The 27598-nt window shown below is 40.3% G+C and overlaps 1 protein-coding gene across 1 annotated transcript in view; it reads right to left on the bottom strand.

The window, feature by feature from the left end:
• The window catches only part of SEPTIN14 (septin 14), a 62002-nt gene that overhangs the window by 31012 nt on the left and 3392 nt on the right, over positions 1 to 27598 (bottom strand). The window contains exons 3-6 of the mRNA XM_031665431.1: positions 15196 to 15316; positions 13530 to 13725; positions 11945 to 12131; positions 3709 to 3870 (exon numbers count right to left, since the gene is read on the bottom strand). Of these exons, the coding sequence (XP_031521291.1) occupies positions 3709 to 3870; positions 11945 to 12131; positions 13530 to 13725; positions 15196 to 15316 (666 nt within the window). The remainder of the gene's footprint in view (positions 1 to 3708; positions 3871 to 11944; positions 12132 to 13529; positions 13726 to 15195; positions 15317 to 27598) is intronic.

Below are 27598 nucleotides of genomic sequence, written 5' to 3'. Positions count from 1 at the left end.
AATAAAAAAAGACTTACATGTTTTTTAATTACCCTACTCATTCCTTACATGTAGGCTCAATCTTTTCAGTATTTGCTTTACTGGTTCAGCAAAAGCCAGGAAAAACAACTTTGTGGTAATCAGAATGTTACCCAGCTGTATATTGTTTTTTGTTTTTTTGTGTGTGTTTGTGTGTGTGTGTGTGTGTTTTGTTTTGTTTTTGAGACGGTGTCTTGCTCTGTCACCCAGGCTGGAGTGCAGTGGCACGATCCCGGCTCACTGCAAGCTCCCTCTCCGGGGTTCACACTATTCTTCTGCCTCAGCCTCAGGAATCGCTGGGACTGGAGGCGCCCGCTACCATGCCTGGCTAATTTTTTGTATTTTTAGTAGAGACGGGGTTTCACCATGTTGGCCAGGATGGTTTCGACCTCCTGACCTTGTGATCCACCTGCCTCGGCCTCCCAAAGTGCTGGGATTACAGGTGTCAGCAACCATGCCTGGCCCCAACTGTATATTGTTTACCTTATTGTAAATACTGGTGAACTGTGGTCAATAATAGTTTTACATTCCTTTAAAAAAAAAAAAAGAAAGAAAGAAAGAAAAGAAAATGGGTAAATTCCTGGAAACATACAACCTCCTAAGACTAAACCAGGAAAAAATAGATCTCCTAAATATACCAGTAACAAGTAATGAAACTGACTCAGTAATAAAATAATTTCAAACAAAGAAAAACAAGAACAGATAGGTTTACAGCCAAATTTTGCCAGAAGTACAACAAAGAGCTTGTACCAATCTTACTGAAACTATTCCAAAAATTTATGGAATTTTTGGATTGGAAGAATCAATATCATTACAAAGACCACACTAACTAAAGCAATCTACAGATTCAACACAATTCCTATCAAATTACCAATATCATTTTTTCACAGAATTAGAAAAAACGATCCTAAATATCATATGGAACCAAAAAAGCATCCAAATAGCCAAAGTACTTGTAAGCAAAAAGAACTAAGCCTGAGGCATCATGTGTTTGATTTCAAATTATACTATGATGCTATACTCAATAAAACGCATAGCATTGGTACAAAAACAGACAGATAGATTAATGGAATGGAATAGAGGGTCCATTGCTAGGAATGATACAGCTAAAAAAGGGAGAAAAATAATTGTGAAAGAAAAGAGAATAAAGAACCAGTAATAAAACCACATGCCTACAACAAAGTGATCTTCAACAAAGTTGGCAAAAATAAACAATGAGGAAAGGGCATTCTATTCAATAAATGATGCTGGGAAAATTGACTACCCATTGGCAAAAGAATGAAACTGAATTCCCACCTCTCATCACATACAAACTTTAACTCAAGATGCATTAATGACTTAAATGAAAAACCAGAAGAAGCTATAAAAATTCTAGAAGAAAATTTAGGAAAATCTCTTCTAGATATTGGCCTAGGCAAATAATTCATAACTTAGACCTGAAAAGCAAATGCAGCAAAACAAAATATACACAAATGGGACTTAAACAGCACAGCAAAAGAAATAATCAACAGAGTAAACAGACAACCTACACAATAGGAACAAAATATTTGCAAACTTTGCATCTGACAAAGGACTAATATACAGAATCTACAAAGAACACAAACAACTCAACAACAGCAAAGAATAAACAACCCCATTAAAAAGACCGCAAAGGATATGAACAGACATTTCTCAAAAGAAGACATACAAGTGGCCACCAAACATATGAAAAATTGCTCAACATCACCAGTCATCAGAGAAATGCAAATTAAAACCACAATAAAGGCCAGGGGCAGTGGCTTACACCTGTAATCCCAGCACTTTGGGAGGCCAAGGTGGGTGGATCACCTGAGGTAAGGAGTTTGAGACCAGCTTGACCAATATGGTTAAACCCCATCTCTACTAAAAATGCAAAAATTAGCTGGGCATGGTGGCAGGCACCTGCAATCCCAGCTACTCAGGAAGCTGAGGCAGGAGAATCTCTTGAACCCAGGAGGCAGAGGTTGCAGTGAGCCAAGATCACGCCACTGAACTCCAACCTGAGTGACAGAGCGAGACTCCATCTCAAAAAAACACAATCACACACACACACAATAAGATTATCATCTTACGGCCGGGCGTGCTGGGTCACACCTGTAATCCTAGCACTTTGGGAGGCTGAGGTGGGTGGATCACCTGAGGTCGGGAGTTTGAGACCAGACTGACCTACATGGAGAAACCCCATCTCTACTAAAAATACAAAATTAGCTGGGCTTGGTGGCGCATACCTGTAATCCCAGCTACTTGGGAAGCTGAGGCAGGAGAATTGCTTGAATCTAGGAGGCGGAGGTTGCGGTGAGCCGAGATCCCGCCATTGCACTCCAGCCTGGGCAACAAGAGCAAAACTCCGTCTCAAAAAAAAAAAAAAGATATCGTCTTACATAGAATGGCTCTTACTACAAACACAACAGATGTTGGTGTGGATGCAGGGAATAATGAATACTTATACACTGTTGGTGGGACCGTAACAACCTCTATGAAAAACAATATAGAGATTTCTCAAAGCACTAAAAATAGTGCTACCATTCAACTCAGTGATTATACTACTGGGCATCTACCTGAAAGAAAAGAAATAATTATATTAAAAAGTCACTTTCACTCAATGTGTATTATATTCCTACTCATAATAGTAAAGTCATGGAATTAACCTAAATGTCCATTAACAGGGGACTGGATTTTTTTTAATGTGGTATATATACACCCTGGAATACTATGAAGCCAAAAAAAATGAAATCTTGCTCTGTGCAGTAACATGGATGGAGCTGGGGGCTGTTATTCTAAGTGAAATCACTCAGAAATAGAAAATCAAATACCACATGTTCTCATAAGCAGGAGCTAAACAATAAGTACACAAGGACATAAAGATGGAAACAACAGACAGTGGGACTCCAAAAGGTAGAGATTGGGAAGAGGCTGATGGTCAAAAATTATCTACTGGTAGTGAGATGTGATCACGCCACTGCACACTAGCCGGGGCAACAGAGCAAGACCATGTTTCAAAAACAAAATGATCTGTTGGGTACAATGTTTACTATTTCAGGATAGGTACACTAGAAGCCAAACCTCACCATTATGCAATATATCTATTCGACAAATATGCACTTATACCCTCTGAATCTAAAATAAAACAATGAAGGAAGTTTATAGTAGTAAACACCTATATCTTTTTTAAAAAAAGATCTCGCCTTTGTGGTGGCTCACACCTGTAATCCCAGCACTTTGGGAGGCCGAGGCAGGCAGATTGCCCAAGGTCAGGATTTTGAGACCAGCCTGGCTAACATGGTGAAACCCCATCTCTACTAAAAATACAAAAAATTAGCCGGGTGTGGTGGCACACGCCTGTAGTCCCAGCTAGTCGGGAGGCTGAGGGAGGAGAATCACTTGAACCTGGTAGGTGGAGGTTGCAGTGAACTGAGATTGCGCCACTGCACTCCAGCCTGAGCGACAGAGGGAGACTCTGTCTCAAAAAAAAAAAAAAAAAAGATTTCAAATAAACAACCTAACTTTACACCCCTCCAAAAAAAAAAAAAATTAGCAGAAGGAAAGAAATAACAAAGATTAGAGCATAAATAAATGAAATAGAGAATAAAAAAAATTTTAAACTTCTCACACTGGATTCTGGATAAACACTCATTTATAGCCTCTTTGTCAGATATTGTTACTGAAACTTACATTAATTGAGGAGTTCGCTTGAGCAGCAGTTTCTTCATCTGCTGGGAGCTGATATATCTGGATGCCATTGCTAATCAATTCACTCATTATCTTACTCTTAAACGTCTGTAAATCATTTTTAGAAATTGTGTCTGCTTTGGCAATCAGTGGTATAATGTTCACCTATTAAAAAAGAAGACGAACAAAATCTCAGCATCAAGGAGCCATTGTTCATCCTATAGTTTTTATAGTAAAGCTTCACAATCCCTGGCAATAAATTGCCTAACTAGATAATCACTGGCTGTCATGCCCTTCTTAAAAATTATTTTCCAAAATTATCAATACTTTTGAAGATTCATCTTTTATCCAAATTCAGGTTGAAAAGTCTCAACCTTGTTTCTCTTCTAAAAATCCCTTACACCTCTACACATATGGAGTTAGTAAAATGTAAATAGTAGGACAATGTAAATTATTTAATTTATTTTCAATTTTATTTCTTATTAAGCTGAGTGATAAAAGACAAATTGAAAGAACTTTCATCAAAATTGTGGAAGGGATTTGTCTTTCTACTTTTTACATCACTTTTTCCATCAATCAATCTTAATTAATGTCCCGTTTTCACACACTCTTGCCCCACCTAGATGTGTTTGCAGATAGATTTGCTTTTGTTTTTCAAAGACCACCTAAAAAGAATATAGATATTTTTGGTTACCATATTCTTTTTTTTTTTTTTTTTTTTTTTGAGATGGAGTCTTGCTCTGTCACCCAGGCTGGAGTGCAATGGTACAATCTAGGCTCACTGCAACCTCCGCCTCCTGGGTTCAATCAAGTCTCCTGCCTCAGCCTCCTGAGTAGTTAGGATTACAGGCGCCCACCATCGCGCCTGACCGATTTTTGTATTTTTAGTAGAGACAGGGTTTCACCATGTTGGCCAGGCTGGTCTCGAACTCCTGACCTCAGGTGATACACTCACCTAAGCCTCCCAAAGTACTGGGATTACAGGTGTGAGCCACCACACCTGGCCTGGTTACCATATTCTAAAGGCCGTGTGTGTGTGTGTGTGTGTGTGTGTGTGTGTATAAGAACACCTTGCAAACAAATATGTTTTTTCTTTTGTAAAAAGATGTTATTTCCACATTGGAAGTTAAATATTTGCATATTTGAGGTTGAATTTTTACCCACAAAGTTTTTTCCTAGTGCTTCAATATGATCATTCCTGTCTTTTGCATTTGCACTTAAATAACTAAACTTTTAGCCGGGCGCGGTGGCTCAAGCCTGTAATCCTAGCACTTTGGGAGGCCGAGACGGGCGGATCACGAGGTCAGGAGATCGAGACCATCCTGGCTAACACGGTGAAACCCCGTCTCTACTAAAAAATATAAAAAAACTAGCCGGGCGAGGTGGCGGGCGCCTGTAGTCCCAGCTACTCGGGAGGCTGAGGCAGGAGAATGGCGTAAACCCGGGAGGCGGAGCTTGCAGTGAGCCGAGATCCGGCCACTGCACTCCAGCCTGGGCCACAGAGCGAGACTCCGTCTCAAAAAAAAAAAAAAATAAAAAAAAAAAAAAATAACTAAACTTTTTACGAAATAACAATATACAAAATTATAAAATGTTTTATCACTTTTAAAATATCTTATTAAATTATAGCTCCATAAAATCAGTATCTGTAATATAGTAGAAATACATAAATATAAATTTTAGGCAGACTGCTTTTGTTTTAGATTGCTCAGAGCACATTTTTTTTAAAAATCCATGGACAGGCTGGGCGTCGTGGCTCACGCCTGTAATCCCAGCACTTTGGGAGGCCAAGGCTAGCAGATCACCTGGGGCCGGGAGTTCAAGACCAAACTGACCAACATGGAGAAACTCCATCTCTACTAAAAATACAAAATTAGCTGGGCATGGTGGCTCATGTCTGTAATCCCAGCTACTCGGGAGGCTGAGGCAGGAGAATCACTTGAACCCAGTAGGCAGAGGTTGCAGTGAGCCAAGATCGCACCATTGCACTCTAGCCTGGGCAACAAGAGCGAAACTCCGTCTCAACAACAACAATAACAAAAGTGTGTATTCCTGACTATTGAATGTACTACTAATTAAAAACTTGAAGCAGCTCTTAATTTAACTAGAAATCTAACTTATTTCAACTACTTAATGACATCTGAGATTAAGTACAAAGTCTCTTTTCAGTTTGAACAATACATAGTAAAAGTTGAGACTCCTCAGATAAAAGGAACCCAACTTAGAACTTTTTCTTTCTTCAACTAAATAAAGTTGAAGACAGCATGTTTTGTTAGGGCTGAGTGCAGAAAAGAATCTGATAATATAACAATTTCTGTTACATGTATATTGGCCTTCTATTTTTAAAAAAGAGGATATACTTTTAACTTTTTTTTTTTTTTTTTTTGCGAGAGAGAAAGGTGCCCTGTCTGCAATGCGGTGGCATGATCACGGCTCACTGTAGCCTCAACCTCCCGGGCTGAAGCAATCCTCCCACCTCAGCCTCCTGAGTAGCTAGAACTACAGGCACATGCTGCCATGCCTGGCTATTTTTTTGTATTTTTTGTAGAGACAGGGTCTCACTATGTTGTTCAAGCTGGTCTTGAACTTCCAGGCTCAGGCAATTCTGCCTCTTCAGCCTCCCAAAGTGCTGAGATTACAGGGGTGAGCCACCATGTCTGGCCCTTCTAAATTTTTTATGAAAAATAATTTTAGATTTATGGAACAGTTGCATGAGTATTACAGAGAAAGAAATTGAGGCATCATAATTTTCCCAAAGCCACACAGTGAGCAAGTAATAGGGTCAGGTTCGTGAAAGCAGGTAGCTTGAACCCACTGTCCATGCTTTTTTTTTTTTTTTTAATTTTGAGATGGAGTTTCACTCTTGTTGCCCAGGTTGGAGTGCAATGGCGCCATCCTGGCTCACTGCAGCCTCTGCCTGCAGGTTCAAGCAGTTATCCTGCCTCAGCCTCCCAAGTAGCTGGGACTACAGGCATGTGTCACCACGCCCAGCTAATTTTGTATTTTTTAGTAGAGACGGGGTTTCACCATGTTGGTCAGGCTGTTCTCAAACTCCTGACCTCAGGTGATCTGTCCGCCTCGGCCTCCCAAAGTGTTGGAATTACAGGCGTGAGGCATGGCTCCTGGTCCACCCCATGCTTTTAATCACAGGAAGCGCTAGACATTTTTTCCAAGGTCACAGACACCTAGCAAGTGACAAAGCAAATATTCAAAAGCTGCTTCCACTGACGAGTCCTGTGAACTTTATATATACAAAAATTAAAATTCCTTCTGTACAAATAAATCTACAACATTGCACACTCTGGGTTTCATAAACATTCAATGGACTGATTTTCTGTATAATAAAACTAAACTACAAAAAACTGCTGAATAATTAGAAAAATTAATTAAATGAACAGAGTCTCATATCGATTTTGAGATTTTGCTGAAGCCATGGGGCTTAAGCAGCCTATTGAAAGAAAGTCCTCGTGTGTCCCAGGTGTTTGCTGGAAAGAATTATGCTTTTCTTAGCTGTTTCTATATAACAAGCAGTAGCTGCCTGCAGGCTCTTGTATTGTGAATCCTCTGATACAATCTGTAACCAGGATCACAAAAGCTTTCTGTTTCACACCGTCGGTGGTACTAGTCAAACATCAGTGGGATTATTTTATAGTATCATATAGTGCATTTTATTTTAAAAATACAGGCATCCCCCATTTTCCACAGTTTCTCTTTCTTCTTTCTTTCCCTTTCCTTCTTCTTTTTTCCTTCCTTCCTTTTCTTCCTTCCCTCCCTCCCTGTCTCCCTTCCTTCCTTCCTCTTCCTTCCTTCCTTCTTTTCTCTCTCTCCTTCTCTCTCTCTCTCTCTCTCTTTTCTTTCAACAGGGACTTGCTCTATTGCCCAGGCTGGAATTGCAGTGACATGATCTTGGCTCACAGCAGCCTCGAACTCCTGGGCTCAAGTGATCCCACAGGTGCAAACCACCATGCCTGGCTAATTTTTGTATTTTTTTGTAGAGACGGGGTCTCACTACATTGCTCAGGCTGGTCTTGAACTCCTGAGCTCAAGTGATCCTCCTGCCTTTGCCTCCCAAAGTGCTGAGATTACAGGCATGAGCCACAGAGCCCAGCCCAGTTGCACTTTCCACAATTTCCCATAATCAACAGCAGTCCAAAAATATTAAATGAAAGATTCTAGAAATACACAATGTACACGTTTTAAATTGCATGCCATTCTAAATACTGTGATGGAAAGTTATGTTGACCCACTCCATCTCACCCTGGATATGAATTATCTCACTGTTCACCTCATTTTATCTCAACGTGTGGGCATTGTATTATCTCACATCGTCATAAGAAGAATGAGCACAGTATAATAAGATATTCTGAGGCCAGGCACGGTGGCTCACACTTGTAATCCCAGCACTCTGGGAGGCCGAGGCAGGTGGATCACCTGAGGTCAGGAGTTTGAGACCAGCCTGGCCAACATGGTGAAACCTCATCTCTACTAAAAGTACAAAAAATTAGCCGGGCGTGGTAGCGGCGCCTGTAATCCCAGCTACTCAGGAGGCTGAGGCAGGAGAATCACTTGAACCCAAGAGGCAAAGGTTGCAGTGAGCTGAGATCGCGCCACTGCACTCCAGTCTGGGCAACAAGAGCAAAACTCTGTCTCTGGGGAAAAAAAAAAAAAGGATATTTTGAGAGACACAGACAACATTCACATAACTTTTAGTACAGTGTATTGTTATAATTGTTCTACTTTATTATTAGTAACTATTGTTAACTCCAGTCTGCATCTAAGAAACTAACAATAGTAACTAATAATAAAAGAGAACTGCATCTCATTTATAAATAAAACTTTACCATAGGTATGTATGCATAGAAAAAAGCATAGTATATATTGGGCTCTGTACCATGCATGCTTTCAGGCATCTACTGGGGATCTTGGAACTTACCCCCAAGGGTGCTACTCTATAGGCAAATGGCCATGATCTGGGAGGTAAGTCAAGGTTGAAATCTGTCGAATGTGAATTGTCTCCCCCAGCAACCAAAAAATTTATATGTTGAAGCCCTAACCCCCAGTACCTCAGAATGTGACCTTAACTGAGATAAAGCCTTCAAAGAGGTGATTAAAAAGTGAGAATGGGTTGGGCATGATGGCTTACTCCTGTAATCCCAGCACTTTGGGAGGTCGAGGTGGGCAGATCACCTGAGATTAGGAGTTCGAGACCATCCTGGCCAACATGGTGAAACCTCGTCTCTACTAAAAATACAAAAATTAGCTGGGTGTGGTGGTACACGCCTGTAATCCCAGCTACTCAGGAGGCTGAGGCAGGAGAATCACTTGAACCTGGGAGATGGAGGTTGCAGCGAGCCAAGATCACGCCATTGCACTCCAGCCTGGGCAAAAAAAAAAAAAAAAAGTGAGACTGTTACAGTGGGCCCAATCCAAACTGACTGGCACCCTTGTAAGAAGATAAAATATGAGGCCAGGCACAGTGGCTCATGCCTGTAATCCCAACACTTTGGGAGGCCGAGGTGGGCAGATCACCTGAGGTCAGGAGTTCAAGACCAGCCTGGCCAACATGGTGAAACCCATCTCTGCTAAAAATACAAAAAATTGACCAGGTGCGGTGGCTCACACCTGTAATCCCACCACTTTGGGAGGCCTAGGCGGGCGGATTTACGAGGTCAGGAGATTGAGACCATCCTGGCTAACGCAGTGAAACCCTGTCTCCACTAAAAATACAAAAAACTAGCCAGGTGTGGTGGCAGGCGCCTGTAGTCCCAGCTACTTGGGAGGCTGAGGCAGGACAATGGCGTGAACCCAGGAGGCAGAGCTTGCAGTGAGCCGAAATGGCACCACTGCACTCCAGCCTGGGTGACAGAGTGAGATTCTGTCTTAAAAAAAAAAAAAATTAACTGGATGTGGTGGCAGGCACCTGTAATTCAACTACTCAGGAGGCTAAGATAGGAGAACTGCTTGAACCCAGGAGGCAGAGGTTATAGTGAGCTGAGATCACGCCACTATACTCCAGCCTGGGCAATAAAAGCTAAACTCCGTCCAAAAAAAAAAAAAGATAAAATGTGTACACCCAGGAGACACCAGGAGAAACACCATGTGAGAACACAGAGATAAGGTGGTCATCTGCCAGACAAGGACAGAGATTTCAGAAGAAAGCACATCTTCTGACACGTTGATCTTGGACTTCTATCCTCCAAGACTGTGGGAAAATACATTTTCATTGTTTAAACCACCCAGTCTATGGCATTTTACTATCCCAGCCCTAACACTCTAATGCAAATGCTTTAAATATTAACAGAAAAAAATAATTATGATATATATATATTATAAAATAACAGGTACAGTCATGGCATTTCAGTAAATGAGGGGCCACATATATGATGGTGATCCCATAATATTATAATACTATACCTTTGCTTTTTGTTGTTGCTGTTGTTATTTATTATTTATTCATTTATTTATACATGTATTTATTTATTTATTTATTTATTTATTTATTTATTTATTTACTGAGTCTTGCTCTGTCACCCAGGCTGGAGTGCAGTGGCTTAATCTCAGCTCACTGCAATCTCTGCCTCCCTGGTTCAAGCGATTCTGCTGCCTCAGCCTCCTGAGTAGCTGGGATTACAGGCCCCTGCTACAACACCCAACTAATTTTTTGTATTTAGTAGAGACAGGGTTTCGTCATGTTGGCCAGGCTGGTCTTGAACTCCGGACCTCAGGTGATCCGCCCACCTCAGCCTCCCAAAGTGCTGGGATTACAGGCGTGAGCCTCTGTGCCCAGCTATTTATAGATCTATTTATTTAATTTCTGGATTCAGGGGATATATATGCAGGTTTGTTACTTAGATATATTGAATATTAGTGAGGTTTTGACCTCTAGTGTGCCCATCACCCAAATAGTGAGCACTGTACCCAATAGGTAATTTTTCAAATCTCAACCTCCTCCCACCCTTCCCCCTTATAAAGGGCCCAGTGTCTATTATTTGTCTAATACTGTACTTTTTTTATGTTTAGATACACAAACAAGACCAGGCATGGTGGTTCGCACTTTGGGTGGCTGAGGCGGGCAGATCACTTGAGGTCAGGAGTTCAAGACCAGCCTGGCCAACATGGCAAGACTCCGTCTCTATTAAAGATACAAAAATTAGGCTGGGCGCAGTGGCTCACGCCTGTAATCCCAGCATTTTGAGAGGCTGAGGTGGGTGGATCACCTGAGGTCGGGAGTTTGAGACCAGCTTGACCAACATGGAGAACCCCATCTCTACTAAAAATGCAAAATTAGCCGGGCATGGTGGCGCATGCCTGTAATTTCAGCTACTTGGGAGGCTGAGGCAGGAGAATCACTTGAACCCAGGAGGTGGAGGTTGCAGTGAGCCCAGATCACACCATTGCACTCCAGCCTGGGTGACAAGAATGAAACTCCATCAAAAAAAAAAATTAGCCGGGTGTGGCGGCACAGGCCTATCAGGCCTGTAGTCCCAGCTACTTGGGAGGCTGAGGCCGGAGAATCACTTGAACTCAGGAGGCGGAGGTTACAGTGAGCCAAGATCATGCCACTGCACTCCAACCTTGGAGAGAGTAAGACTTCGTCTCAAAATAAAATGAAATAAAATAGATACACAGATACTTATCATTGTGTTATAATTCTACAGTATTCCGTACAGTATCATGCTGTCCAGGTTTATAGCCTAGGAGCAGTAAGCCATACCATCAAAGACTATCGTCTAGGTGTGTAGTAGGCTAGATCATCTAGGCATGTGTAGGTACACTCTATGATGTTTGCATAATGATGAAATCACCTAAAGATAGGTAACTACACTTGCATGCACATGCCTTCAAGATGTGTTATTATCTCGAAATTAATATTACATCGTGAAAGGTTGGGACCAAGAACAATGGCTCACATCTGTAATCCCAACACTCTGGGAGGGTGAGGTGGGTAGATCACTTAAGCCAGAAGTTCAAGTTCAGCCTGAGCAACATAGTGAAACCCCATCTCTACAAAAAATACAAAAATTAGCCGATCTTGGTAGCACATTCCTGTAGTCCCAGTTACTCGGATGGCTAAGGTGGGAAGATTGCTTGAGTCCAGGAGGTTGAGGCTGCAGTGAGCTATGATGACACCACTGCACTCTAGCCTGAGTGACAAAGCAAGACCCTGTCTCAAATACAAAAAAAAAAAAAAAGAAAGAAAGAAAAAGAAAAGAAAGCTTGGTGGATTTGCCAAACATACCTTACTGTCAAGGTTCTTCATTGTTAATAGATCAAGAGACTTCAGGGAATGTCCTGTAGGTGAAATGAAGTAAAGACACACGTGGATGCGAGAATCATGGTACTCAAACAAGGAACGTTTAATCTTCAGTTCTTCTTGAAGATAGGCCTCAAATTGGGCATCTATGTAGTCAACTATTGGTTGGTAGCTAAAAAAATAATTTATACATTTAGCATAACAGACTTATAAAATCTAAAGCCTGCTTTTTGACGACTTAATGAACAGTTAACATGTATGTAAGCAGTTTGCTATAGTGATAAAAAAAAAGTTCATAACATGTCCATACAAAGATATTAATTCCAAACCAATAATTAGGTTCATGCTTTACTCTATGATTATGTAAAATGTAAACATAGAGGAAAGCTGGGGGCATCCGACAGGGGACTAGTATCCAGAATATAAAAAGAATGCAAGCAACTAAACAGCAACAACAAGAAGAACAAATAATCCCGTTAAAAAAGTGGGCAAAGGACATGAATAGACATTTTTCAGAACACCAAAATACAAAGTAAAACCACAATGAGATATCATCTTACCTCAGTCAGAATGGCTATTGTTAAAAAGATAAAAAATGGCTGGGCACGGTGGCCCACGCCTATCATCCCAGCACTTTGGGAGGCCGAGGCAGGTGGATCATGAGGTTAGGAGTTCAAGACCATCCCGGCTAACATGGTGAAACCTCATCTCTGCTAAAAATACAAAAATTATCCAGGCCTGGTGGCGGGTGCCTGTAGTCCCAAATACTTGGGAGGCTGAGGCAGGAGAATAGTGAGGACCCAGGAGACTGAGCTTGCAGTGAGCCGAGATTGCGTCACTGCACTCTAGCCTGGGCTACAGAGCAAGACTCTGTCTCAAAGAAAAAAGATAAAAAATAACAGGCCAAGTAGAATGGCTCATGTCTGTAATCCCAGCACTTTGGAAGGCCAAGGTAGGAGGATCACTTGAGGCCAGGAGTTTGACACCAGCCTGGGCAACATAGCAAGACCCCATCTATACAAACAATTTTTGAAATTAACCAGGCATGGTGGCATGTGCTTGTAGTCCCAGTTACTCAAGAGGCTGAGGTGGAAGGACCACTTGAGCCTGGGAGGTCGAAGCTGCAGTGAGCTAAGCTTGTGCCACTGCACTCCAGCCTGGGTGATGGAATGAAAAACTGTCTCAAAAAATAATAATAATAATAAATAAATAATATAATTTGGCAAGGATACAGAGAAATGGGAACCCTTAGACACTGTTGGTGGGAATATAAATTAGTACAACCTCTACAGAAAATTTGTACAAATAAAGTCAAATAAAGAAATAAGGAAATAAGCTAAAACTAATAGAAGCTGTATTTAAAATTTTTTGCTATAACTGGTTCAATAAAAATCTTGTAAGAAAATCAATTATATACAAAAGTATTAATCTTGTAAGAAAAGAACATTACTTAGGAAAATAATAAAATCTGGACGAAAGGGTATTACTTACACAAATTAGTCTATGGCAAAGGAAGTTGAATTCTTTGAAATAAGAAAACCTTTTTTAATTTAAATAAGAAAACACTAACCTGGCTTCTTTGTCTATTTGATCACCATATCCCACTGTCTCCACAACAGTCAATTTCAACTGAACATTGCTTTCCTGAAGCTCATATGTCTGAATTTGAAGTCCAACATTTGAGTAAAAATGTGAGGATTTGTTATCTTTCAAGTTAGTATTAAACAATGTGTCAATCAGTGTTGATTTTCCAATTCCAGTTTCCCCTGTAATAGACATAGATTCATTGTCATAGGGGCATAAAGGGGCTGAGAAGAAGCAACACTTTGAATTCCTACAGTGGTTTTTTAAAATCTTAGAAAGTTGAACTCATAGAAGTAGAGAGTAGAATACCGGTTACCAGAGGCTGGGGGAGCAGGGAGAAAGGAAAGGTGGACTTGTTGGTCAAAGGGTACAAAGTTTCTTTTTTTTTTTTTTAACTTTTATTTTAGGTTTGGGGGTATACGTGCAGGTTTGCTATATAGGTAAGCTCATGTCATGAGGGTTTGTTGTACAGATTATTTCATCACCCTGGTACTAAGCTTGGTACCTCATCGTTATTTTATCTGATCCTCTCCCTCCTCCAAACCTCCACCCTTAAGTAGACACTAGTGTCTATTATTCCCCTTTTTGTGTCCATGTGGTCTCATCATTTCACTCCCACTTATAAGTGAGAACATGGCACATATTCTCAGCCATAAAAAAGAAAGAGATCATGTCCTTTGCAGGAGCATGGATGGAGCTGGAGGCCATCATCCTTAGCACACCAACAGAGCTCATTGCAGCACTATTTGCAGTAGCAAAGACATGGAATCAACCCAAATGCCCATCAATGATAGACTGGATAAAGAAAATATAGTACATATACACCGTGGAATACTACACAGCCATGAAAAAGAATGAGATCATGTCCTTTGCAGGAACATGGATGGAGCTAGAGGCCATCATCTTTAGCAAACTAACAGTTTCAAACAGACAGGAGAAAGAAGTTTTGAGATCTATTGCATAGCAGAGTGACTATAGTCAATGTATTGTATATTTCAAAATAATCAAGGGAGTTAATTTCAAATGTCTCATCACAAAAAAATGATAGGTAAACCGGGTAATAGATATGTTAATTCACTTGATTGAATCATTCCACATTGTAAACATTTATCAAAACCTCACATTGTATCCATACATGTAAATAACTATGATTTTTCAATTAAGAATAACATTAATTTTAAAAATAAATAAAGGGTTTTAAATACTTCAAAGACTGGGATGGCCTTGAAAGTATACATGCTAGCCCTGGTTCTCTCACTCATTAACATAATGGAGAAAGAAAGTATACACTAAGCTACATCAGACTTTTAAAAGCACAAGAATGTTCCAATTTTTAACAATCATTACAGGTCCAGTGTGGTGTTTATGCCTGTAATCCCAGCACTTTGGGAAGCTGAGGTAGGGGATTGCTTGAGCCCAGGCAGCTGAGGCTACAGTGAGCCACAATCACACCACTGCACTCCAGCCTGGGCAACAGAGTGAGAACCTGTCTCAAAAAATAAAAGGATTACATAATATGGCTAAGATGAGAATCACTGTAAACATGAAGATATATTTGAATTAATAGCATCAATGTTACACTGCTTAAGATAAGTTGAAGTGAACACTGGGAAAAATGAAGCAATAGTTCAAATGAGGTGTCTGACACTTACCCACACAGAGAATATTAAAAGTGAATCCTTGTCGGATAGATCTGTTCACCAACTGATTGGGCAAACATTCAAAACCAAAATGTCCAATCGTAGTTAAACAACGAATATTATTTTCTTTTTGCTTAAATAAAACAAAAATTTAGAGTTTTGTGTTAGAATAGAAAATGAAGTCATTTGAAAGGAAAATTATTATAGTACATCAAAGAAGTTAGAATTATCATTTGATTATCATACCTCAGATGCAATATATAATATACATATTAAGTAAATTTGTGAAAATAGAAGTCTGTGTTCAAACACATAGATTTGGCTATTATTTTTATAAATAAAGTGAATCTATCTCTCAGCACACTCAAAGCGGCTCTGTTTCTAAATTTTAAAAGAAATGGGGGACAGCTACAGTGGCTCATGCCTGTAATTCCAGCACTTTGGGGGGCCAAGCCAGGCGGATCACGAGGTCAGGAGTTCAAGACCAGCCTGGCCAACATTGTGAAACCCCATCTCTACTAAAAATACAAAATTAGCCAGGCATGGTGGTAAATGCTTGTAATCCCAGCTACTCGGGAGGCTAAGGCAGGAGAATCACTTGAACCCGAGAGGCGGAGGTTGCAGTGAGGCAAGAGCGCACCACTGCACTCCAGCCTGGGCAAAAGAGTGAAACTCTGTCTCAATAAACAAACAAATAAATAAATATATAAATAAAATAGGGAATTAAGGACATACTACAAGAAACTCTAATATATTACTCTAACATAATAAATTCTTTCTTCCATAAGAAAAAAGAAAAAAACTTTAACATCCTTTCATTCTGCTGCAGCATGTTAATATAGTGAGAAAATCCCACACATGTTAATCCAGATGCTTCTCAACTTATGATGAGGCTATGTCCCAAGAAACCCCTCCTAAATTGAACATATTGTAAGTCAAAACACCATTTAATACACGTAACAAAGCTGAACATTCTAGCTCAGCCTTGTCTGCCTTAAAAACGCTCAGAACACTTACATTAGCCTACAATTGGGCAAAATCAATTAACGCAAAGCTTATGTTATAATAAAGTATTGAATATCTCATGTAATTTATTAAATAAAGTGAAAAACGGCACTATCATAGAGTCAACAATTTAAGTTGAATGATTGTAAGCTGGAGATCCTCTACATACGTGAGGAAACCAAAATCAATTTGAAATTTTTAAAAAATCAAATGATGTATACTTCAAATTTGTTATATACCCTCTGAGGACTCATGTTATATCAAAGAAATCTACTACTAATAACCCCATTCCAGAAAATTTGAAATCCATCAGTATTATACACAAAGTTACCAACTGATCATTTTTAAAAGGTTAAAAGATAATTCATTTTTTATTTCTAAGCACTTTTATTTTTAAAATGGGAATTATACAACCCCCTCCACACCTAAAAACACATTAAATACCACTTTGCAATGACAGCTCAGCATACTTCACAGTTCTTAACACTATTTTATGAGGAATACAAAATGCCTTTTTATCTAAATTAACAAGCTTTAAAATGTTTTAGTATATGTGAGAATAAAGGAATTATAAATCCGTAGGAAAGATGTTAAGGTAGAAGCATCAACAATTAGCTCAGTAGATGTTGTCTACGTTTATTTTGTACCTTTATAAAACAAGAACATGCTAACTGGCCTGGGAGGCAGAGGTTGCAGTAAGCTGAGATCTCGACTCACTGCAACCTCCATTACCCAGTCTCAAGCAATTCTCCAGCCTCCCGAAAAGCTGGGATTATAAGCATGCGCCACCATGACCAGCCAATCTTTGTATTTTTTGTAGAGAAGGGGTTTCACCATGTTGGCCAGGCTGGTCTTGAACTCCTGACCTTAGGTGATCCACCTGCCTGGGCCTTCCAAATTGCTGGGATTACAGGTGTGATCCACTGCACCTGGCTAATTTTTGTATTTTTGGTAGAGACGGGGTCACACCATGTTGCTCAGGTTGGTCTTGAACTCCTGAGCTCAAACAATCCTCCTGCCTTAGCCTCCAAAGGGCTGGGATTACAGGTGTGAGCCACTGTGCCCAATCTACTAACAGAGATTTTAAAACAGCTATTATAAACGTGCAGAGACATAAAGGAAAGTGTGCATACACAATGAGTAAAAAGACAAAAATCCCAGGAGAAAAACAAAAATTATAAAATTAAGATAAAAGCAGAAAGCATGGCCAGGCGCATTGGCTCACGCCTGAAATCCCAGCATTTTGAGAGGCCAAGGCAAGTGGATCACTTGAGGTTAGGAGTTCGAGACCAGCCTGGCCAACAGAGTGAAACCCTGTCTCTACTAAATATACAAAAATGAGCTGGGCATGGTGGTGGGAGCCTGTAATCCCAACTATTCGGGAGGCTGAGGCAGGCGAATCCCTTGAGCCAGAGAGGCAGAGGTTGCAGTGAACTGAAATTAGACCACTGCACTCCAGCCTGGGCGACAGAGGGAGATTACATCTCAAAAATAAATAAATAAAAGCAGAAAGCAAAGAAACAGGAAATAAGTCTTAGAGAAAATTAAATAAGCAAAAATTTGCTGTTTTGAATTAATAAGATTGATAAACACCTAGCTGGACTAATAAAAACACCCAAAACAGCCGGGCACAGTAGCTCATGCCTGATAATCCGAGCACTTTGGGAGGCCAAGGCAGGGAGATCACCTGAGGTCAGGAGTTCGAGACCAGCCTGACCAACATAGAAAAACCCCCCCTCTACTAAAAATACAAAAATTAGCTGGGCATGGTGGCATGCGCCAGTAATACCAGCTATTCGGGAGGCTGAGGTAGGAGAATCGCTTGAACCCAGGAGGCAGAGGTTGCGGTGAGCCAAGATCACACCACTGTACTCCAGTCTGGGCAACAGAGCAAGACTCCATCTCAAAAAAACAAAAATCAAACAAAAAAACACCCAAAACACAAATTGCTCACAGCAGAAATGAAAGAACATTACTACAGACCACACAGATAACAAAATTATAATAGACTACTATAAACACATTTATGAACACATTTTGCCAATAAATTTGAAATAACTCTTTTGCCAACAAACTTGAAAATAAATAAATTTCATTGGAAAAGAACAAATTATAAAAATGACACAATGGGAAATAGGAAATCTGGAGTCATATATCTATTGAAGAAATTATAGTCAAAAACCTTTCCACAAAGAAATCTTCAGGCCCTGGCCGGGCACGGTGGCTCAAGCCTGTAATTCCAGCACTTTGGGAGGCCAAGGCGGGCGGCTCACGAGGTCAGGAGATCGAGACCATCCTGGCTAACATGGCGAAATCCCGTCTCTACTGAAAATACAAAAAAATTAGCCAAGCGTGGTGGTGGGCGCCTGTAGACCCAGCTACTCGGGAGGCTGAGGCAGGAGAATGGCGTGAACCCGGGAGGTGGAGCTTGCAGTGAGCCGAGATCGCACCACTGCACTCCAGCCTGGGTGACAGAGCAAGACTCCGTCTCAAAAAAAAAAAAAAAAAAAAAGAAACTAGGCCCTGCTAGTTTCACTATTGAATTCTATCAACAAGCAGTTAAAGAAAAATTCACACAAACTCTCTACAAAACAGAAGAGGGGCAAATTTTTTCCAATGTATTTTATGAAACCAGATATAATGGCAATATAAACACCTGACAAGCCAGGCGCAGTGGCTCACGCCTGTATCCTAGCACTTTGTGAGGTTGAGGCATGTGGATCACCTGAGGTCAGGAGTTCGAGACCAGCCTGACAAACATGGTGAAACCTCATCTCTACTAAATATAAAAAATTAGCCAGGCATGGTGGCACGTGCCTGTAATCCCGACTACTTTGGAGGCTAAGGCAGGAGAATCCCTTGAACCCAGGAGGCAGAGGTTGCAGTGAGCCGTGATTACACCATGCACTCCAGCCTGGGCGACAGAGTGAGACTCCATCTCAGAAAAACAAACAAACAAAGAAAAAACACCTGGCAAAGATATCACAAAAAGAGAAAATTATACATTAATTTCTGTCATGTGCATAACTGCAAAAATTCTTTTATACTACCATAACTAAATTTAATTTTAATTGTACAACTAGTGAGTGTGCAAATAGATTTTTCTTAACAACTGAAATATTGAAATGAAAGATAATATTCCATTTGACCATTCCCCACATCCTATCTCCTTCCTCTTTTCCCTGTTTTTATGATTTTTATGATTCTAAACATTAAAAAATACTTTTATATACACAAATATAGAGGTATTAAATTTTAAAAACACATACATGGCCGGGTACAGTGGCTCACACCTGTAATCCCAGCAATTTGGGAGGCCGAGGTAGGCAGATCACCAGAGGTCAGGAGTTCAAGACCAGCCTGGCCAGTGTGGTGAAACCTGGTCTCTACTAAAAATACAAAAAAAAAATTAGCCAGGCATGGTGGCAGAGGCCTGTAACCCCAGGTACTTGGGAGGCTAAGACAGGAGAATTGCTTGAATCTGGGAAGCAGAGGTTGCAGTGAGCCGAGATCGCGCCATTGCACGTCAGCCTGGGCTACAAAAGTGAAAGTCTGCAACTTTCTTTTTTCTACTAAAATTCTATATATGTTACTTAGCTAGCTTTATTGAGGAATAATTTATATATAATAAAAGTCACCAACTTTATGTGCACCATTTGATGAATTTTAACGAATGTGTATAGTAATGTAATCACCATCATGATCACCATATAGAACATTTCTGACATCCCTAAAGCTTTCCCTCTTATCCCTATTCAGTCAATTCATAACCCTCATCCCTCAATCCTGGCAACCTCTCATCTGTTTTCAGTTGCTATAATTTTACTTCTAGAATTTCATTTAGAAGAAATCATACTGCACGGAGTTTTTTTTTGTTTAATCTTAAAAAACATTACCAAATCAATTCACTTGTATATAAAAAAGATTATATATTAAAACAATTGACATTTATTCTAGAAACGCAAGGTTAGTTCAGCACTCAAAAATCCATAAATGATAAACTATAAAATATTGATACAAGAAACTGAAGAGGATACAAAAAAATGAAAAGATATTCCATGTTTATGGACTGAAAGAATCAATATCGTTAAAATGTTTGTACCACTGAAAGCGATCTACATATTTAACTCAATGCCTATCAAAATACCAATGACATTCTCCACAGAAATAGAAAAAAATAGGCCGGGAGCAGGGGCTCATGTCTGTAATCCCAGCCTTTGGGAGGCCAAGGCAGGCAGATCACAAGGTTAGGAGATCGAGATCATCCTGGCTAACATGGTGAAACCCCGTCTCTACCAAAAATACAAAAAAATTAGCTGGGCATGGTGGCAGGTGCCTTTAGTCCCAGCTACTTGGGAGGCTGAGGCAGGAGAATGGAGAATGGCGTGAACCTGGGAGACAGAGCCTGCAGTGAGCCGAGATCGTGCCACTGCACTCCAGACTTGGCAACAGAGCGAGACTCTGTCTCAAAAAAAAAAAAAAGAAAGAAATAGAAAAAGTTATCCTAAAATTTACATGTACCCACAAAGGACACAGAATATTCAAAGCAATGCTGAGTATTCTGGGTACACTGAAGGAATCACATTACTTGACTTCAAATTATAATACAGAACTACAGTAACCAAAACAGCATGGTACTGTCATGAAAACAGACATATAGACAAATGGAACAGAATACAGAACCCAGAAATAAATTCAAATATGTACAGTGAACTCACTTTTGACAAAGGTGCCAAGAGCATACAGTGGGGAAAGAAGAATCTCTTCAATAAATGGTTCTGGGAAAATTGGATATCCATATGTAAAATAATGAAAACAGAATCCTATCTCTCATCATATATAAAAATCAAATAAAAATGGATTAAAGAGCCGGGCGCGGTGGCTCAAGCCTGTAATCCCAGCACTTTGGGAGGCCGAGACGGGCGGATCACGAGGTCAGGAGATCGAGACCATTCTGGCTGACACGGTGAAACCCCGTCTCTACTAAAAAATACAAAAAAAAACTAGCCAGGCGAGATGGCGGGCGCCTGTAGTCCCAGCTAAATCGGGAGGCTGAGGCAGGAGAATGGCGTGAACCCGGGAGGCGGAGCTTGCAGTGAGCCAAGATCACGCCACTGCACTCCAGCCTGGGCGGCAGAGCGAGACTCTGTCTCAAAAAAAAAAAAAAAAAAAAAAAAAAAAATGGATTAAAGATATAAATCTAAGTCGTGAAACTATGAACCTACTAAAAGAAAACATTGGGGAAACTCTCCAGGATATTGACCTGGACAAATACTTCTTGGATAATGCCCTACAAGCACAGGAAACCAAAGCAAAAATGGACAAACGGGATCATATCAAATTAAAAAGCTTCTGCACAGCAAAGAAAGTGATTAACAAAGTGAGGAGACAACCCACCGAATGGGAGAAAATATTTGCAAACTATCCACCTGATAGGGGATTAATAACCAGAATATGTAAGAAGCTCAAATAGCTCAATAGGAAAAAATCTAATAATCCAATTTAAAAACTGGCAAGTGATTGGAACAGACATGTCTCAAAAGAAGACATACAAATGGCAAACAGGTATATAAAAAGGTGCTCAACATCATTGACCATCAGAGAAATTCCAATCAAACCTAAAATGATATATCATCTCACCTGAGTTAAAGTGTTTTTTACCCAAAAGACAGGCAATAACAAATGCTGGCAAGAATGTAGAAAAAAGAGAATCCTCTTACACTGTTGATGGGAATGTGAATTAGTATGGAGAACAGTATGGAGGTACCTCAAAAAACTAAACATAGAACTACCGTATGATCCAGCAATCCCACTGCTAGGTATATACCCAAAAGAAAGAAACTAGTACACCGAGGAGATATCTACACTCCCATATTTGTTGCAGCACTATTCACAATAGCGAAGATTCGGAAGCAAGCTAAATGTCCATCAACAGATAAATAGACAAAGAAAATGTGGTACATATACACAATGGAATACTATTCAGCCATCAAAAAGAATGAGATCTTGTCATTTCCAACAATATGGATGGAACCTAACAATATGTTAAGTGAAATAAGCAAGTCACGGAAAGACAAACTTCGCATGTTCTCACTTATTTGTGGGAGCTAAAAATTAAAACAATTGAACTCATGGAGATAGAGAGTGGAAGGATGGTTATCAGAGGCTAAGAAGGGTAGTGAGGGTGGTGAGGGGATGGTTAATGGGTACAAGGATATAGTTAGATAGAATGAATAAGGTCCAGTATTTGATAGCACAACAGGGTGACTATAGTCAACGATAAATTGTACATTTTAGAAGAATGAAGAGTACAATTGAAATGTTTCTAACACAAAGAAATGAAAAATACTTAAGGTAGTGGATACCCCATTTATCCTGATATGATTATTACACATTATGTGCCTATAATAAAATATCTCATGTGCCCCATAAATATATAGACCTGCTATGTACCCATAAAAATTAAAAATTAAGGGCTGAGCATGGTGGCTCATGCCTGTAATCCCAGAACTTCGGGAGGCTGAGGCTGGAAGATTGCTTGAGCTCAGGAATTCGAGACCAGTCTGGGGAACACAGTGAAACCCTGTCTCTACTGAAAATAAAAATTTAAAAAATAGCTGGGTGTGGTAGTACATGCTCGTTGTCCCAGCTACTCCAGAGGCTGAGGCAGGAGGATCACTTAAGCCCAGGAGTTAGAGCTTGTGGTGAGCTATGAGTGTGCCACTGCACGGCAGCCTGGGTAACAGAGTAAAACCCTGTCTCAAAAAAAATTAAAAATTAAAAAAATCAATAAACATATTTCACCATATTAATAGTATAAAGTAAAATCATCATATGACTGACTCAATAAATGAAAAATATTATATTTGATGAATTGAATACCCATTTGTGATTTTTAAAGTCTATTAGTAAAATAGGAATTAAAGAGAACTTCCTCAATCTGATAAAAACTATATTAGAAAAAACTTTAAATCTAACATCATACTTCATAGTAAACATCTGAGTGCTTTCCTCACAAGACTGAAAATAAAGCAGAGATGTCAGCTCTTGTCATTTTTATATATTTTACTGGAGGTTCTTACCAGTCAATAAGGCAAACAAAAAGCATAAATATTCAAAAGAGTTTGTTATTTTATATTGAAAAAAGGTAGAAAATATACAAGAATCTACAGAGCATCTACCAGAATTACTAAGAGAATATATCGAAATTAAAAGCTATAAAGTCAATATACAAAAATCAGTTATATTCATTTCTAGTTTCTGCTCAGAGATGTAGAGAGCAGAAAAAAGACATCACTACTAACACTACAGGAATAAAATAATGGACTAAGGCAAGATCACAACTTTTTTTTTTAACTCATCCTAGTACTGATGTTTCAGGTCAAAAAATGGTTCCAGAATTGAAGGAGAGACAGAAAGCCACAGGAAAAGACAAGATGGGAACATTAACTTTTCTAGGCAAGAAAGACACAGACATGAGAAGAGTTCTAAAGCAAGGACCTAATTGCTAGACCATGCCTTGGCAGACAAGTAAAAACTTTGAGCCATAAACAGGAATCATCTGTAGCTGCTTTTATCTTTCTTTCTTTTGTTCTTTTTCTTTTTTTTTTTTTTTTTTGAGACAGAGTCTCACTCTGTTGCCCAAGCTATAGTGCAGTGGCGCAATCTCGGCTCACTGAAACATCCACCTCCCAGGTTCAAGCGATTCTCCTGACTCAGCCTCCTGAGTAACTGGGATTACAGTCCCGCCACCACGCCTGGCTAATTTTTGTATTTTTAGTAGAGATGGGTTTCACTACGTTGGCCAGGTTGGTCTTGAACTCCTCACCTCGTGATCCTCCGCCTCGGCCTCCCAAAGTGCTGGGATTACAGGTGTGAGCCACTGCACCCAGCCCTGTAGCTGTTTTTTGTTTGTTTGTTTTCTGGTTTGGTTTTTATTTGTCCTTATTTGGAAATCTGTCATTCTAAGTAGAGAATAAAGAGTATATTAATTATATTTTTTAATTTATTAAGGTTTGATTTAATGTATGTATTTAATTTTTATTTGTAATTTCAACTTTTAGATTCAGAGAGTACATGTGCAGGTTTGTTATGCAGGGATATTGAATGTGCTGAGGTTTGAGGGTGTGAATGATCCCATCACCCAGGTACTGAGCATAGTACTCAACAGGTAGATTTTCTGCCCCTACCACCCCCTCAACCCTCTAGTAGTCCTCAGTGTCCATTGTTGCCATCTATGGCATGAGTCTCATACTCGTATGTTTATGAGTACCCAATGTTTACTCCCACTTGTAAATGAGAACATGTGGTATTTGGTTTTCTGTTTCGGTATTAATTTACTTAGGATAATGGCCTCCAGTAGCACCCATGTTGCTGCAAAGGACACATTTCATTTTTTATGGCTGCATAGTATTCCATGGTGTATATGTACCACATTTTTTTTTTTTTTTTGAGACGGAATCTCGCTCTGTCACCCAGGCTGGAGCGCAGTGGTGCGAACTCAGCTCACTGCAATCTCTACCTCCCAAGTTCAAGCAATTCTCCTGCCTCAACCTCCTGAGTAGCTGGGATCACAGTTGCCCACCACCACGCCCAGCTAAGTTTTTGTATTTTTAGTAGAGACAGGGTTTCACCATGTTGGTCAGCCTGCTCTCAAACTCCCGACCTCAGACTATCCATCAGTCTTGGCCTCCCAAAGTGCTGAGATTACAGGTGTGAGCCACCATGCCCAGCCATGTACCACATTTTTAATCCAATCTGCCATTGGTGGATACCTAGGTAGATTCAATGTCTCAGCTAATTGTGAATAGAGCTGAGATGAAAACAAGTACAGGCCAGGTGCGGTGGCTCACACCCCTAATCCTAACACTTTAGGAGGCTGAGGCAGGCAGATCACTTGAGGTCAGGAGTTTGAGACCAGCTTGGCCAACATGGTGAAACCCTGTCTCTAGTAAAAATACAAACATTAGCTGGGCGCAGTGGTGCATGTCTGTCATCTCAGCTACTCAAGAGGCTGGGGTACGAGAATTGGTTGAACCAGGGAGGCGAAGTTTGCAGTAAGCCAAGATTGCGCCACTGCACTCCCGCCTGGGCGACAGAGCGAGACTCTGTCTCAAATTTTTAAAAAAGAAAACAGGACGGGTGTGGTGGCTCACACCTGTTAATCCCAGCACTTTGAGAGACTGAGGCAGGCGGATCACCTGAGGTTGGGAGTTTGAGACCAGCCTGACCAACATAGTGAAACCCTGTCTCTAATAAAAATAAAAATTAGCCAGGTGCAGTGGCACATGCCTGTAATCCCAGCTACTTGGGAGGCTGAGGCAGGAGAATCACTTGAACCCAGGAGGCAGAAGCTGCAGTGAGCTAAGATTGAGCCATTGCACTCCAGCCTGGGCAACAAGAGCAAAAACTCTATCTCAAAAAAGAGAAAAGAGAAGAGAAGAGAAGAGAAGAAGTGTGCATGTGTCTTTTTTGTAGAACAAAAAATAATCTGTAGCTCCTCAAAAACTTTTTCTCCTTGAACCCAACTAGACATTCAGTAAAAGATTGATGGAACTCTGAAAAAAAACAAAATCTCTCTCAAGTTACAGAACTGGGACATGCAACAGCAGCAATGCTGGCAAGAAGCTCCAATCAGAACTTTCTCCTCTACAGAATAAAAAAGCCTTCATCTATGGGTGAAGAGCCAAGAAGCACTCTCTTAGGGTGCGGTGAAAGCACATTGCTTCTGAAAGTAGGGAACACAAAAAAAGCTTGGAGCCCTAGAAGATGTACAGAAATTCACAATGGATTCAGAACCATGTCAGAAGAAGAGAAAGAGAAGGTCATACCCCTGGGGCCCAGAGGCAGAGTGCTTGCCTAAGACTGGCAATCAAATAAAAAAGTATTCTCACGTACCTTCATCACCAGGCTAACTGCTATCAAGATACATATTCTCTGCAAGAGATATTGCAAGAGACATACTCATTCTGAGGCATAGCACCAAAGGAAAACTTAAGGTTGAGGGTGAAATCATCATCAGAAAAACATCCTCTGGCAAACCAACCCCTACCCTCAACACAAGGTATCACCAGAGACATTCAAAGCCCATAGGGTAGACCAGGCGCGGTGGCTCATGCCTGTAATCCCAGCACTTTGGGAGGCCGAGGCGGGCAGATCACCTGAGGTTGAGAGTTTGAGACCAGGCTGATCAACATGGAGAAACCCCGTCTCTACTAAAAATACAAAATTAGCCGAGCATGGTGGTGCATGCCTATAATCCCAGCTACTCAGGAGGCTGAGGCAGGAGAATCGCTTGAACTCAGGAGGCAGAGGTTGAGCCAAGATCGTGCCACTGCACTCTAGCCTGGGCAATAAGAGTGAAACTCCATCCAAAAAAAAAAAGCCCATAGGATAGTAAGAATCACACTATAGCAACAAATCTCAAGCCCAGCTTTACTCAGAGAAACACAAACCTCTGTACTAAAGGCCTAGTAAAAGAAAAGGCATGTCAGCTGCAGACATAAAATCTACTTATCTCAGTTTCTATGGTTCTACATAAGATGTCCAGTTTTCAGCCCCCAGAATTAGCCAGGGGTGGTGGTGGGCTCCTATAATCCTAGCTACTTGGGAGGCTGAGGCAAGAGAATCGCTTGAACCCAGGAGGCGGATGTTGCAGTGAGCAGAGATTGTGCCATTGCACTCTAGCCGGGGCAACAAGAGCGAAACTCCGTCTCAAAAAAAAAAAAAAAATTACTGTCGAGACCAATGTCAAGGACATTTTCCCCTATGTTCTCTCCTCAGAGTTTTATGATTTCAGGTCCTACTTTTAGGTCTTTTATCTATTTTGAGTTGGTTTTTTGGTATAGTGTAAGATAATGGTCCAAATATCATTCTTTTGCCTGTAGAAATTCTGTTTTCCTGGAACCATTTAGTGAAGAGATGATTTTTTCCTCAGTATGTCGTCTTGGTGCCCTTTTCAAAAATTAGCTAACCATGAATGTTTGGATTTATTTCTCGGAGCTCTATTGTGTTTCACTGGTCTATGTTTCTGTTTCTATGATGGTGCCATACTATATTGATTACTATAGCTTTGTAATATAATTTTAAATCAGGATGTGTGATGCTCTGTGTTCATTGCAGCATTATTTACAATAGCTAAGATATGGAAACTTAAGTTCTATTATGATCCTAGTCACTCTTTTTTCAACCACTCCCTTCACTTCTTGTATCCCTCTCTCCCTTCCTCCCTCTCCTTCTCTCATTCTTCGTTTCCAATATAAATGGAACTACCATATGATCCAGCAATCCTACTACTTGGTATATACCCAAAGGAAAAAATATCAGTATATAGAAGAGATCTCTGCATCCCTTTGTTTATTGAACCAGTATTCACCACAGCAAAAATATGGAATCAGCCTAAGTGTCCATC

Source organism: Papio anubis, chromosome 4 (assembly GCF_008728515.1).
Source record: "Papio anubis isolate 15944 chromosome 4, Panubis1.0, whole genome shotgun sequence".
Taxonomy (NCBI): domain Eukaryota; kingdom Metazoa; phylum Chordata; class Mammalia; order Primates; family Cercopithecidae; genus Papio; species Papio anubis.
Note: the sequence above shows the minus strand (reverse complement) of the source record. Positions and strands in the feature narration are given on the sequence as shown.